Consider the following 13,480-nt stretch of genomic DNA (forward strand, 5'->3'; position numbering starts at 1 on the left):
GGATAGAACTCATGACCTTGTGCTTGCCAGGCAGGCACTTATGCCACTGAGCTATATCCCCAGCCCCTCTAATTCTTTTTTCCCATGATTTCTTGCTAACTTCTTATTCCTTAGGCTACCACCCTACGGAGGTCTTTCTGCCTCATTCCTGGCACACTGTCCTCTGCCTAATCTTTGCCTCCAAAGAATCTGGTCACTTGATCAAGTTCTATGCATATTATCTATTAATTTCCCAAACACCTCTTCCCCTACTCAAAGACTTCAAGTGAATGCCACTGTAGACAGAATAAATTAACCTGAATTCCTTAGCCTGCTGCTCAAGACCCTTAATCACCACACCATCTACCTTCCTAACATCACTTCTCACAATTCCACATAAAATCTTTTGCCTCCCTCACCCCGAAGCTTGGCTTTCACCTTTGTCTTTGCTTCTTTGACCCTTGTGTGAGTTTTCACATTCTCAAAGCTTCCCGTTAGCCAGGTGTGATGCCGCGGACGGGTCACAGGCATTGTAGCATCCAGCCAGGCTTGTTCAAAGCTCAGCTCTGTCCTGATGTTTGGCTTCAGGTGAGACGTTTAATCTCAGTGTGACCATGTAGGGGAAATGGGCCTTCTCCTGTGGAGTCAGTGAGATCACATGTGTGAGGAGCCACTCAAGGATTTCCAGTCCTTTTTCTGTTTTAAGATCTTTGGTTAAGTTTGACCTCTTTCATGAGCCTCCACACATCACATTGACTTCTCTTCCTTTTAAAGTCCTAGCAAGTCATTTCTAAACTGCCTTATCGAATAGTCATATTTTTGCTTATTATTTCTCTCCCCAATAGATTTTGAACTGTTAAAGCCAAAGGCCATGACTTATAAGTCACAGAAGTCTACATAGTTCCTTGCGTTTAGATCTTTAGTGAGCATTGTTCTGTGGATTTTTCCTGTATGGTGTATGAGTGATGGATTCCTAAGGACATTGAGCTGTGTAAAGTTGATGATAAATGGGTCACAAGGGTCTTCACTTAACTGTCCCTTAATTCGATAAACAAAATGACTGCGGGGTTGACTGATTCATAGATGAAGCCATCCCTGTGTTCCCATCGCAGCTTGTTTTCATCTCAGTCATACTGTGCATCCTGCTGTGATGAAACAGTGAGCTTGTGTCTGTTTTCTGTGTAAGGTTGTGACTGCCTGAGAGTAGCTGAGCGCCGGCACTGTCTGTGCCTTGCCTAGGTTTTGCTTGATATGAGAGGCCAAAGAATGTTGCAACCATGATCAAACCCTCTATTGATGCTAATGTATAGGGGTTGTGGGTGGGTGGCTTGTTCATAAAACTCTTATAAATTTATAAAGTAGGATTTGACAGTATTTTGTCTTTTATTAATGTGAGTGACTCTACTCTTAGCTTATATTTTTAGAAGCTTTCTGAGAATACTGCATGCCTACCATTACAATAATTAAATCTACTTAGGATATTTTTGTTGTGGGATTTGAGGTAAGGAAAAATGACACAAGGTCTCTAAACAAAATCTATATTGTACACGCATCCATAGTGTATATGTACATGTATCCATATTGTGCATATGTACGGTCCATACTATACATGCTTGAATTAAATAGTGACACATGGGCAGTGGATTTTAGTGTTAGGCTGACCCGCCTTGTGACGTAACTGTGATCTTCAACGTATCCCAGGGTCCATGTTTTGAGGGTTTGTTCCCCAGGACAGTGCTATTGAGGGATAGTGGGATCTGTAAGAAGTAGGGGTTGGTGGGAGACTTCTGGTCATTTGAGAGGTGTCTTAGTGAGCTTTCGCGTTGCTGGGGCTAAATACCCAACGCCCTCAATGTAAAGGAGGAGAGCGTGATCCTGGGCCATGGTTAGTGGCTCTATGGAGGAAACAGTGCAGTGGAAGCGCCTGGCAAATGAAAAATTCTCAAGGCAGTCCAGAAGCAGAGAGAGGACAGAGGAGCCCGGGACGAGAGCACCTCCTTTGAGGTCACACCCTCAGTGACCACCTCCAACAGGGCCCACCTCCTAACAGCACCTCCCCAGGGACACGTCAGTGAGTTAATCCACTGACAGAGCTGAGCACTCCCGTGACACAGTCATCTTCCAAAGGCCTGCCTGTGAGTACGTGAGACTTTGGGGGACTTTCTAGGTATAAACCATAAGAGCAGGCATGTCCTGGAAGGGGACGGTGAGGTCAGGCCCTTTCTCATCTCTTCCACACCTTCCCGGGAGCTGAACATTCCCTTCTACCATGTGCTCCTGCCAGGATGTACTGAGCCACCACAAGCCCAAAGCTACAGGGCCAATTGGCTATGAGGTGGAATCTCCAAAGTTGTGAGGCAAAGTATGATTTTTTTCTTTCCAGGTTGACCAACACAAAGGTGGGTGCTGCAAATAGAAGCCATGACAGCACCTGAAGGAGTCATTGTATCAGCAAAGCTGTTTTTACACTGAAGTCCTGTCTGAGGTTGTTCTCAGGGCAACCACCAATGATGCTATTTTGACATTATTAACACATTGAAATATGACTGTTCATGCTCTGTCCACAGGTTCAGAGCCCCAGAGTACAACACATTGCCTTCTACCCTTTCTGAGTAGTGTGAGGAGAAGCAAAGAATATATTCTTCATAGGTAATGTATACAGTTATTATAGGCAGCTAAGTTAAATGGAACAGTCAGAGTGGGGCTGGCTCTCAAGGAAGTCAGTACAAAAATAAAGACATCAGAATTGTGGCCAGAGGCACATCTGAAGAAGGCCAGGCCTCCAGATAAAAATGCAACGGCCAATCCTACCTGCCTCCCTAAGGAACAAATAACATGAGATTATGTTGTAATTGTATCACCTGGTCCAATAAGTCCAGGTAGGCGACACTGCATCTGGACTCACCCCTTCCCCAAAATGTCTTTGTTTTTTCATGTAGCCTTGCTGTGTGACCTGCTTCTCTAATGGATCAATATTAGCTAAGTAGCTATACTTGTAGTCCTATAGGTTGGTTAGACCTGTAGTTTGACCCTGGTTGTACCCACGTTGTGACTTTGCTGCATAAGTTACCCCTGAAAAGAACCTCGGTGGCATCCCACTTTTGGGACCCCTCCAGTCTCTCAGGAGGTCTCCCTCAGTAAAGCTTCCTAGTGTTCACCTGTATTCCTTGGAATTCATTGTTCAGTATTCAGGGGACATGAACTTAACACATCTGAGGCCTAGCAGGTTGGGAGTTACAGTTCTCCTGTATCAGAGTGAGCAAGAGAAAGAGGTGACTCTTGGTATAAGGGAGGGGGACATTAATTGTGGAAAAGCAGCTGTTTTTAATTGAGACATCCATTTCAATTTGAAGGACTGTAGGCTTGAGAAGAAACTGGACAAGGGCACCCAAGTTATTTCTATGAGTACACTTAGTGATTTCAGAAAGGTAATAGATTTTAGAGTCAAGAATAATTGTCTAGAATTTTTATCCCTCTGGCATTGCAAAACTAAATTAATAACTCAATGCTCCATCATTTATTTCTCCTTATCACACAGATAAAGAAGCCATTTGTTATTAGAACCTAGACTCATCCCTTGTAAATCTGATTATTTATGAGGACTTTTTGTGGCAGAATAAGCAAAACCTGCCTTCTGAGGGGCACTGCAAGGCAGGAAGAGTTAACTCTGTAGACTGTGTTTCCTCTTTCTAATAGCAGCTCTTTAGCAATGCTAATCAGTGGTACTGATTTTCTGTTTTGATTTTTCCATGATAATTAAGTGAATGATCTGGGATGCAATCAAGTTTGCACTAGGGGGTTCATGCAAATGAATTATTTTTTTACATGTAAAATTTTGTTAAATGGAATCATAAGGAAAGTTATTTGCAGATGAAGCCTGGCTAGGTGTGGGCAGCTTAATACTCAATTTAGAGTTTTGAATATATTCAAGCTATCTATTTTTAATGAAGTAAATCAGCAGTATGTTGCCTTTTTCAATTGAAATAATGCTATTTCTTAGCAATTGTGTTGTTTTCATTTGTACTCGAAAGGGTAAAGTTATAACAGAGAGGATGACACAACATAGAAGAAAAAAATAGGAAAAATGTATTGGACCTTTTCTCTTTAAAGAATTAAGGGAGCCCACATATACTCCCCAAACACATAGAAAAACACAAAATGTGGAAAGGGTACACACTATGCCCTGTCAGTTGCTTATTCGGATTCCATAGCAATGCTTGCATCCAACAAGCTGGAGCCAAAAGACAGTTCACATTTCTGAACATAATGAAATGTATCACTGCCACAGTCATTGTAGTTTATTAGCATGTTGTGAGAGGTCTTCCCTCTCCACTATATATAGCATTTGCATTATTTTCGTAGGTTTAACGGGCTTATGTAAATTTGTATGATCCCTGCATTTTGATCTAGCAATTCTTTTCATTTTTTGTCATTTTATTCTCTAATGTAGAATATTCCAGACTTCAGTTAATTTCTAATTTAAATAAGTAAAATTCTTTGGAGTGAAAAGACCAAAGCATTTTATATGAATAATCACACACACACACACACACACACACACACACACACACCCCATAATGTGCTGATACTTTCCCTTGTGCAAATGCCCCTGCAACTTTGCAGTGCAGTTTTCTATTTCTGAATGCTGAATTTTAAAAGCAATGAGGAGGAGACCAAATTCTGCCCATTTCTTGTCCTCCCCATTCACAGGTGCAAAGCATGAAAAGAAACTGAGAGATCAGGGACACGATTTTTACACTGAAAGAGAATACACAGCTTCTTTCTTTTTCTTGGCAATTTGATTCTCTTCTGACAGTTTCTAGCTTCAGAGACTAAACATTTCTAATTGGTAAATGGCTGGTTTGATTTGAGATGGTGACTCAGGAAATAAACTCCCCAATTTAGTGTAATTGTTTGTGAGTAGGTGGCAGATTACTGCTTCCCAGACTTCATTTTGTTTTGGAGGAAAGAATGAAAGCTAATATATATATTTCACATTTCATTGAAATGAAATACTTATCCTGACAAAGAAAAGCTCTGAGACAGAGATTATTTTCTGCTTACTTGTTACAACCACATGTATGAAAGCTCTTTTTTTTTTTTTTTAATGGATGAGGGAAATACTAGCTGAATCTTCTATATTTTCGTCTGTAAAATGTGGACAACAAAAATCAGTACTTTTTGGATAAGTTGCTATGAGGATTAAATAATTCACATAAAAAGCTCAGTAACATCTCTAGCACACAGTAATTAGCCAGGGAATATTAGCTACTACTACTGCTGCTTCTACTACTATCATCATCATCATCATCATCATCATCGTTGTCATCATCATTTTTTATCTACTCTGTTAAATAGAATAGCTCTTTAGCTATATTAAACTTCAGATTTCACAACTTTATATCATGAACCTGTGAGAAATATAAATACTTTGAATTAATCTGCAAGTCATATTTTAGCTACTTATGGCTTATATGTTGGACTTATTTAGTGGCTATGGAAGTAACTTTTCAAAAGATTTTACAACCTCTCAATAATTTACACTGTCTTTTAATTATCGTAGAAATTCATAATATTTTTTTCCTTATTCCAAATCATTTTCTTTTACATTAGCTTTTAGCCTGTCTGGAGTCAGAGATAGATCATTTTTTATAATGTGCTTAAAATACTTGTCCTTCTAAATAATTTTGATTTTGAAGAATTTCGTATTTCCTTGATCTGTAATCCTGAATTTGAAGGATAAACTATATCCTAAAGTTGGCTTTTTGCTATTTTTGTTATTTATTGTGTGTTTGTTTTAAGATACTCGTCTTCTCAAAATACAGAGTTATTATTCACCACATTTGAGTCTCAAGTAATAAACACTAATAACCTCATGATGTAGAAAATCAGTGTAAATGCCAGCTTTCACCCAGAAAATAACTTTTTTGGTCAAATAATGTGGCCTATTATTTCTAGTTTCAAAACAGGTTAATGCTTATTTTCCTTGTGTTTAGTGAATGGATCTAATTTCATGTCCATTTGTGTAGTGATTTGATGATATAGGGTGGGAATTAAGCTTTTCTTTCTTACTGAGGGGGTGAAACAACGCGTACAATTCCCTTGCTATTTCAACTGCTACACACTCCTGCCTGGTGTAATTCTTGGCATATAGTAGGAATTCAGTAAAGGTTTGTAGATGGCTTCACTTGAGCACCTCATGGCAACCTCAAACTTGATATCTAGGTGTGATAACAAATGCGGTTAATGTTTAAATTTTGGAAAATGTATTACAGTATAAGACACATTGCCATTAATCACCCTCGAAACACTTCCTCTAGCTTCAAAAACACTTACCATTCTTGCCACTTTCTGAAGCAGTTCTAGAACTTGTCCTTCAGAGGTGTCTTTGGTTATGTTGGTGTGACCGCCTTCATCCCTGAATTGACTCAAAATGTTTACCTTTTGTGGCCATTTTGACTTCAGGAAAGAGCAGGAAGTCACGTGATGCCAGATTCTGTGAATAGGGTGGATAAGGATACACTGTGATGTTTTTATTTGACAGAAATTGCCATGAATGTTTGATCAGTGAGGCATAGATAAAAAAAAGTGACCATTTAAATAAAAAATTTAACTATAGTAAAAGAAACATTGCTATTAATCTCCTTCCAAATACTCCCCCTCACTTTAAACACACTTATCCCGTTATTCTTGGCAAAGTATCTTTACTGTAATGAACTTTTTAAAAAAAATTAAACACTCACCATATCTTTCGATCACTCCTTGCATCCAAAGCTGAACGCAAAGCTTCCCGAACCTACAGGAGAACTTTTGTGCTTCCCATCTCGTTGAAGGACTGACCATTTCCCCCTGCAATTAAACTGCAGTCGTTTTTCTCCCAGTTTCCTAGTTTCCGTTGACAAGCCCTATCAGAAGAAAAGCTCCCGTAGTCACTCTACTGCCTGCCAACCAAGTGCTGCTTTCCAGTCCCCCCTAGTCTAAATTTTAGGCAGCTTAATGGGCAGGGAAGGGGACTAGTTTTATATTTTGTGTCTGGTTTTTCATGGTAGCTAGAGTCGGGTGGATGTGCAGTACCCACGAGCTATTGAGTGATGCCAGATTTGTTGCCTGAAGTGCCCCTGTGTAAAGCCACAGGGGCTTCTGGCTCATCATTCATTCTCTGGGACGAATGAGACCAGATTCCTCTGTGCACCCTCTTCTTTCAGGATGAAACGTGCCTGGTGAGAGAATCTGAAATCTTGTGTTGCCCAGAGTTGTTCTGATGGATTCCTTTAATGTCAGCTGGCATGTCTGAGAGGGGTTTTTGTTGTGCTAGTAATTAACGATGATTTGCACATTTCAGCAATTGATAGAATGGTAGGCACCCTGCACAACATGAGAAACACCTCTCTTTCCTGGACTATAAGATCTGGTGACCAGCTACTTAAATACATGCCTCGTCGTGCTTGTTTAAACCGGATCAACCACTGGTGCCGAGTGATTGCTCTACTGAAAAGAATTATGTTTGACTGATTTTAATGCACTTTCATTTTTTTTCTTGTAGGTTGTTCTTCAGAAAAAAAAAATGGTTACTTCTTTGAACTCATGCCTGGGCTTTATCTGTTTATTGTTATGCCACTGGACTGGGACGGCATCATCGCTGAATCTCGAGGACCCTAATGTGTGTAGCCACTGGGAAAGGTAATCCTTCTGACAACAGCCTGAGTAGTAATTGTCCATGAGTTCTTTTATATGTTATTCTCATCAATCTGATGTGTAAAATTAGAATCTGAAAAGGTATTGTGAGATTACTTTTCTGCAGAAATGATTAGGTATTTTTAATAAATTGAGTAATATTTTTCACCTTGGTATAATAGAATATATATTATGTGCAAAAACTATATATCTAATTCTAACACAGATGCAATTGTAAGATCCAGGGAAAACATTAACAGTTCGATTACAGTGAGGTCTCTAAGGTCTAGTCCCTGCTGTGAATCTATTTGCAGTAGTTTTGCAGAGCTGGACCTATTTTGGGGACATCGAAAGAGCAGTGAGAAATAGCATGGAATAATAACATTAAATGTTGAAATGTACAGGATAAAAGCAATGTGCCATAGGTAGCTTGAAAAGGCAGACCTTTTTTTTGGAGGAATGGGCAGTGCTACGCGTAGCTGGCATCCCCTGAGATGTTCTTGAAGAACTCAAGAAGGAGCAGTTGTTGGGAGGGGTTCTGGAAATGGAAGGTAGCTTTAAGCCAGTACCACTGAGCCAGTGAGAACTGTGTGCCATTAAGCCAGTGAGAACTGTGTCCAACACAAACAGACCCAAGTATTGTGCTGGAAAAGGGGAAGATTAGATACATCATATGAAGGATACATCATGTGAGTGTCTTCAGGGGGTGGGATCAAAAATATGGTAAATGCTGCTGTCCCCTGCCATCCCACAGAAAGACAGGCTTGTAAAAGCAGTATGGTGTGGTCCTTATTGACCTTATTCATTGAATCCAGTATTGTGTGACTTCTGGCTTTTCTCCATAGTCAAAATGATCGTGGAGGATAAATGTTTTGAATTGATTCAGGATACCAGGGCAGCTCCAGCAGAGGAGCTAAAGATACTCATGAAAGAACACTTCCAGAAAGTGTTCTGTTTCAAAAAGTGGCAATGATTGTGGGATGAGTGCTCAAATTGAGGGGAGTATTTTAAGAGTGATTAAGGCAAAGTGTCTTGCACCTTAACAATTTAAAAAAATTAAACATTCACTATATTTTTATCACACTTTGTACTAGAGGGTAATATGTATTTTTAATACATGTAAGTCAAATTACATCAAACTTGGTCATGTTTATGTATCATCCTCACCAGTATGATTACCAAATCACAAAGTACATATTATAATAATTGTTGTCACCCTTTGTAGGATGCATAAAGTCTAGAGGCTGTCTAGCACAGCAGTGATGTTGTTCTAGGGGCACAGTAATTCCTTCCTCATAGCATTATTTTTTAAATGAGAGTGTGTCCTTATCTCATTAGGTATATTACAACCAGGGTAACAAAACCAGAATTACCTGATCAGTCAATGAAGTTTATGTATTATTATATATTAACATTTTAGAGCTAAACCATAATGTTGTGTCCCTGGTCCCCAAAAAGGTGATATCCATCACACTATACAGAATGCATTCAGTCCATGTCTAAGAGTAATCAAATTCTTGATAGTTCCATCATTACTCAAAAATTCAAATTCAGTGTTTCCTTTGAGACTCAAGGCAAATGCTTAGCTCTGAGACCCTACAAAAATCAATGAAACAATGGCACAGGGTAAATATCCCCATTCCAAAATGGACAGATTGGGGGCATAGAAAGAATCGGACTCAGGGGCTGGGGATTTAGCTCAGTGGCACAGCACCTGCCTAGCAAGCGCAAGATCGTGAGTTTGATTCCCGGTACCGGAAAAAAAAACCAAACCAAACCAAACCAAACCAAACAGCAAACGAAAGAATCAGACTCAATCAAGATCAAAAGCAGCAGGGCAGTCATTAGCACCAAGTCTAATATAGCTCCTATATAGCTCTATAATAGCTCCCATAATATAGCTCTTCCTATAGCTCCAAGTCTGTCACCTGGGGACATAGTGGTGTCATGTGAGCCCTGAAGAGCTGGGGTCACCCTGACTCTATGGCCTTACTGGTTGCAGCCATATAACTTCGCTTTTGGGTTGGTTCTGACTGTACCGTAGCTTTCTTCAGCACATATTACACATTCCTACCATATCCTGGTGCCTCCATTGCAGATTCAGCCTCACTCTTGGTACCAATTTTCTGTATCAGTTAGCTTTTCATCATTGTCAAGAAAATATCTGACATATAAATTTTAAAGGAGGAAAGATTTATTTTGGTTCATTCTTTGAGAAGTTTTAGTCCATGGTCAGAGGGCTCCTATTGATCTTTCGTCTGAGCATGGCAGAAGAAAGCTGCTCATCTCATGGCAGCTGGGAAGCAGGGTAGGCAGACCAAGAAAGAGAGGGAGAGAGAGAGAGACACCAGAAACAATGGCAATGCCCAGGAATCTACTTCCTCCAACTGGGCCGATCCCTTAATAGGCCATTCAGCTATGAACTCATGATCTAACCACCTTCCAAAGTCCTACCTCTGAAAGTACGAAAGTTTTGGGGGGTATTTAAAATCTAAACCATGACACATAATGTGAAACTTCAACATATACCTTGAAAATAGGTGTAAAGTTACACATATATATGCACATGTATACATATATACACACATATTTGTGGTAATAACTATTTTATATAGAATTTAAAGGGAGGACCTCCTATTAATTATCTTTATAAACTTTACAGCACCTTCCCTATGACACTGCACTAGAAAAGTATGTAGTAAATATTTATTAAAATAATAGAAATAAATCAGTGAATATGAATATTCAAGTTCGACTAGCACCAAACAAAAGTCCTTCTACCAGTCACTTGTAGCTGCATCTTCATGGATATCAGAATATTTATTTTCAAATGAAATTGTTGTCTTGCTTTAGTGTAGCAACTGTAATTCCAAGAAACTGTATCTAAATGAAACAAAAGAAAGCTAAATCATTACAAATAACAAAAAGCATGTTAGTGATTAGAGGAATTCTGCACACTGTCTTTTCGGAAATGGAAAGTTCTGTGAATTTCCTCTTCCCTGGTCTCTTTTCTCTGGGAATTTGCACTTTTTCAGCTGGTGGGAATTCTCCTCAAGAAGCCACAAGAGAAACTGCTCTTTGCCCAAACCTTCAATTACTAATACAGAAGTGGTAGTAATTGAATCAGCAGTCCTGAAGCAAGCAGAGATAAGAAATTATGATTATTATCATATCTGATTGAAGTAACAAGATAATTTAGGCAGATAAAATGTAATTAGCCGCTTTGGAGTGTAGCCAAGTGATGACGGCTTCCCTCCTCCCTACCCTGTTCTTTGACCTTAAATTAAATCTTGCTGGGGTTTCTCCCGGATAACGCTTACTAGGTTAAAATCACAATGATGATATGTGTTCAGTGTGTTTGAGAAGAATGAAACAAACAGGAGGAAATAAGGAGTTTTGTATCCCGGTGCTGAAAATAGCACAGACCTGGGGTCAGATTCCTTTTACTCTGAAGTGTGCTTCTCGCCACCTGCTGCAGAGGCTGTTGGTGTTACATGGCGACGTTTGAGAGGGAATGAGGGCAGGAGGTGTCTGCGGGTCCTGCTGACTCACCGGTCCCAGAAACTCAGTGTTGCTCACTTACCATGAAAGCCACAGTGGACCAGACAGTGGAGAAGGCATCTTTCCACACCGTGGCTCAGGAGCAGCTGCTGCTCAGTGTGGAGTCCGGAGGGTTAGCCAAGGAGTTAATTCAGTTCAACCAGCAAGGCAAGCACTGGCCAAAGCACAGTGGTGAGGGTCCCAGGAGGCAGCCCAGACGTGAAGACATTTCTCTTCATGATGCTAATGCTCCGGGGCCCTTTAACAAAAGTGACAACTTGGGTGTCTAATGGTAGCTGGACAGGGAGCAAATTAGGTACAGTCACTTGCGGAGTACTTGGCAGTCATAACGTGAAGACTGGTTACTAACATGGAAAAATGCTTATGTTGTTCTTTAAAGTCTCAGAGTATATGTATGGCATGAATATAATATAAAAAATTTTCAAAACCCTCAAACTCAAAGCATAAAACACCTAAAGGCTGCAAAGGAGCACAGCAAAAAACAAAAACAACAAAAAAACAACCTCTTGATGGTTATGTAAAAGTTACAGAATTTTCTTCCTTTTAAAAATTTTGAGGGCTGGGGATTTAGCTCAGCGGCAAAAGTGCCTGCCTGGCATGCGCAAGGCCATGAGTTTGGTTCCCCGTACCGGAGAAAAACCAAAAAAAAAATAAAATAAAATAAATAAATTTTTTGTTTTCCAAATTTTGCAGTATAATTTATAATACCTTTCAAAATAGAGAGGGAGAGGGAGGGGGAAAGTCACTGTACAGAAAAAGAAAAACATATATAGAAACAACAGAAAAAGTTTGATTTGAAAAGGCTTAGTGCCCTTCTCTCACAGACTGAAGTAGAAGCCTGGGTATTTCAATCAGTCTGTACAGTAACATATTTACTCAATGCTAGATTGGATTTTAGTGTGAAAACAATTTTAATGAGAATGAGGTGAGAAGATTGCGGAGAAATGCTCAAAATATAGAACATTTTCTCAACTTATTTTCCCCAATTGATATATTTCTCTGCGAAAGCCATGTCACTTATATTGGTTTCTCTCAGATTGAGAGCTCCCTGAGGGCAGAAAAATGCATGGAATTTGCTCAATAAATATTTGTGGAATTCAAATCCTAAATACCTTGATTTCTCTTCTATGGAGAAGAGCTTTTTCGTGTCCAGAGCCAGAGAGGTGTTATGTAAATGTATGTTACTGGTGAAATTTAACAAATGAACTGGCAAGAAGAGGAAATTCATGTGCTTTAACATTTCTCTAATTTGAGGAATCTTCATGGTTGCTAGAAATTAGTGAAAAGATGTTTCATGTTTGAAATCAGTTCCTGACCCATATGAGGTGGAGTTGAACAAGATTTATTTATTAGTGGTCACTTTGCTCCCCAAGGCATATGGCAAGGAAGTCTAAGTATTTGTACTAACCTGAACCTTTGGACTCTGCTAGACGAAAATATAAATTTCTTAATATAATATACCACTCGAAGAACATTAATATTTTAACAGAGGCCTCCACCTTTACCCCAAAGGAGTTGTATCAAGAGTGTACAGGTGGTTTTCACACTCGACTCTTATCTGAACCTGCGTTTGGTAGTAACAACAGATGTCATCTGCTGGGTGGAAACATTTATCTAAAATGTATGTTAGAAATGCAGGATGTCCAGAGTGAAGGGAGTATGAACAGTCACTGACCTGTTCTTTTAAGATGTAATGATCAAACCCCAGGGAGGTGAGGTTACCTGATGGTAGTCACTCAGTTACTTGTGTAAGATCAGGATTATAACCTTACCTTCTTCTAGTCCAGTGATCTTTTTTTAAAGCATCTTCTTCCTTCTGCCTCACATTTAAGGAGAATTCCTAGAAATCAGGTGGTAATATCCCAAAGGATAGAATACACATAAATGTTAGTAGCATGTTATTTAATGTATCTCTGGATGGAAGGCTCACTGTATGATACCTACCAGAAACCAGCTGCAGAAAAAACTCGCTGTGAGGCCAGCATCACAGAGCTTTGCAAGTCAGCAGGTTCTGCCCTGTGTCTAACCTGAATTCTTCATGCTAAAATTTCAATGTCGTTCTTTCTGCATCTTTTCTAATTGATAACTCCTATTAATGAACATGGGCTATTGATTGGCTGTGAGTGAGTCAGTGATTATGGCCCATTTTCTTTGTTAGTGTAAAGCACAGAATTTAATGGAAATCTTTAAAAGACTTAGAGCAACTGGAGTAAATTGTTCAGCAAAGGAGATTCTCCAAATCTTGTTTCTTGTAGGCAGACATTAA

At 39.5% G+C, this 13,480-nt stretch overlaps 1 protein-coding gene and 1 long non-coding RNA gene across 3 annotated transcripts in view; one reads left to right on the forward strand and one right to left on the reverse strand.

Moving 5' to 3' along the window:
• Positions 1–450: 450 nt before the first annotated feature.
• On the reverse strand, positions 451–6,810 carry LOC106148103. The gene is made up of 3 exons (XR_001233260.1): positions 6,723–6,810; positions 6,316–6,475; positions 451–616 (listed from the first exon to the last, which is right to left on the reverse strand). It is a non-coding gene; the product is annotated as an uncharacterized LOC106148103 (long non-coding RNA).
• Positions 6,811–7,180: 370 nt separating this feature from the next.
• The window catches only part of Megf10 (multiple EGF-like-domains 10), a 119,516-nt gene continuing 113,216 nt past the window's right edge, over positions 7,181–13,480 (forward strand). Inside the window, exons 1-2 of one of the 2 annotated variants that reach the window (XM_013512378.1) lie at positions 7,181–7,199; positions 7,523–7,659. In XM_013512378.1, coding sequence (XP_013367832.1) covers positions 7,544–7,659 — 116 coding nt within the window. In that variant the 5' untranslated portion in view covers positions 7,181–7,199; positions 7,523–7,543. Of the gene's footprint in view, positions 7,200–7,522; positions 7,660–13,480 lie in introns of those variants that run through there. The other variant, XM_013512379.1, reaches the window with a different exon arrangement.

Source organism: Chinchilla lanigera, unplaced genomic scaffold, assembly GCF_000276665.1.
Source record: "Chinchilla lanigera isolate Chin_1 unplaced genomic scaffold, ChiLan1.0 scaffold00014, whole genome shotgun sequence".
Taxonomy (NCBI): domain Eukaryota; kingdom Metazoa; phylum Chordata; class Mammalia; order Rodentia; family Chinchillidae; genus Chinchilla; species Chinchilla lanigera.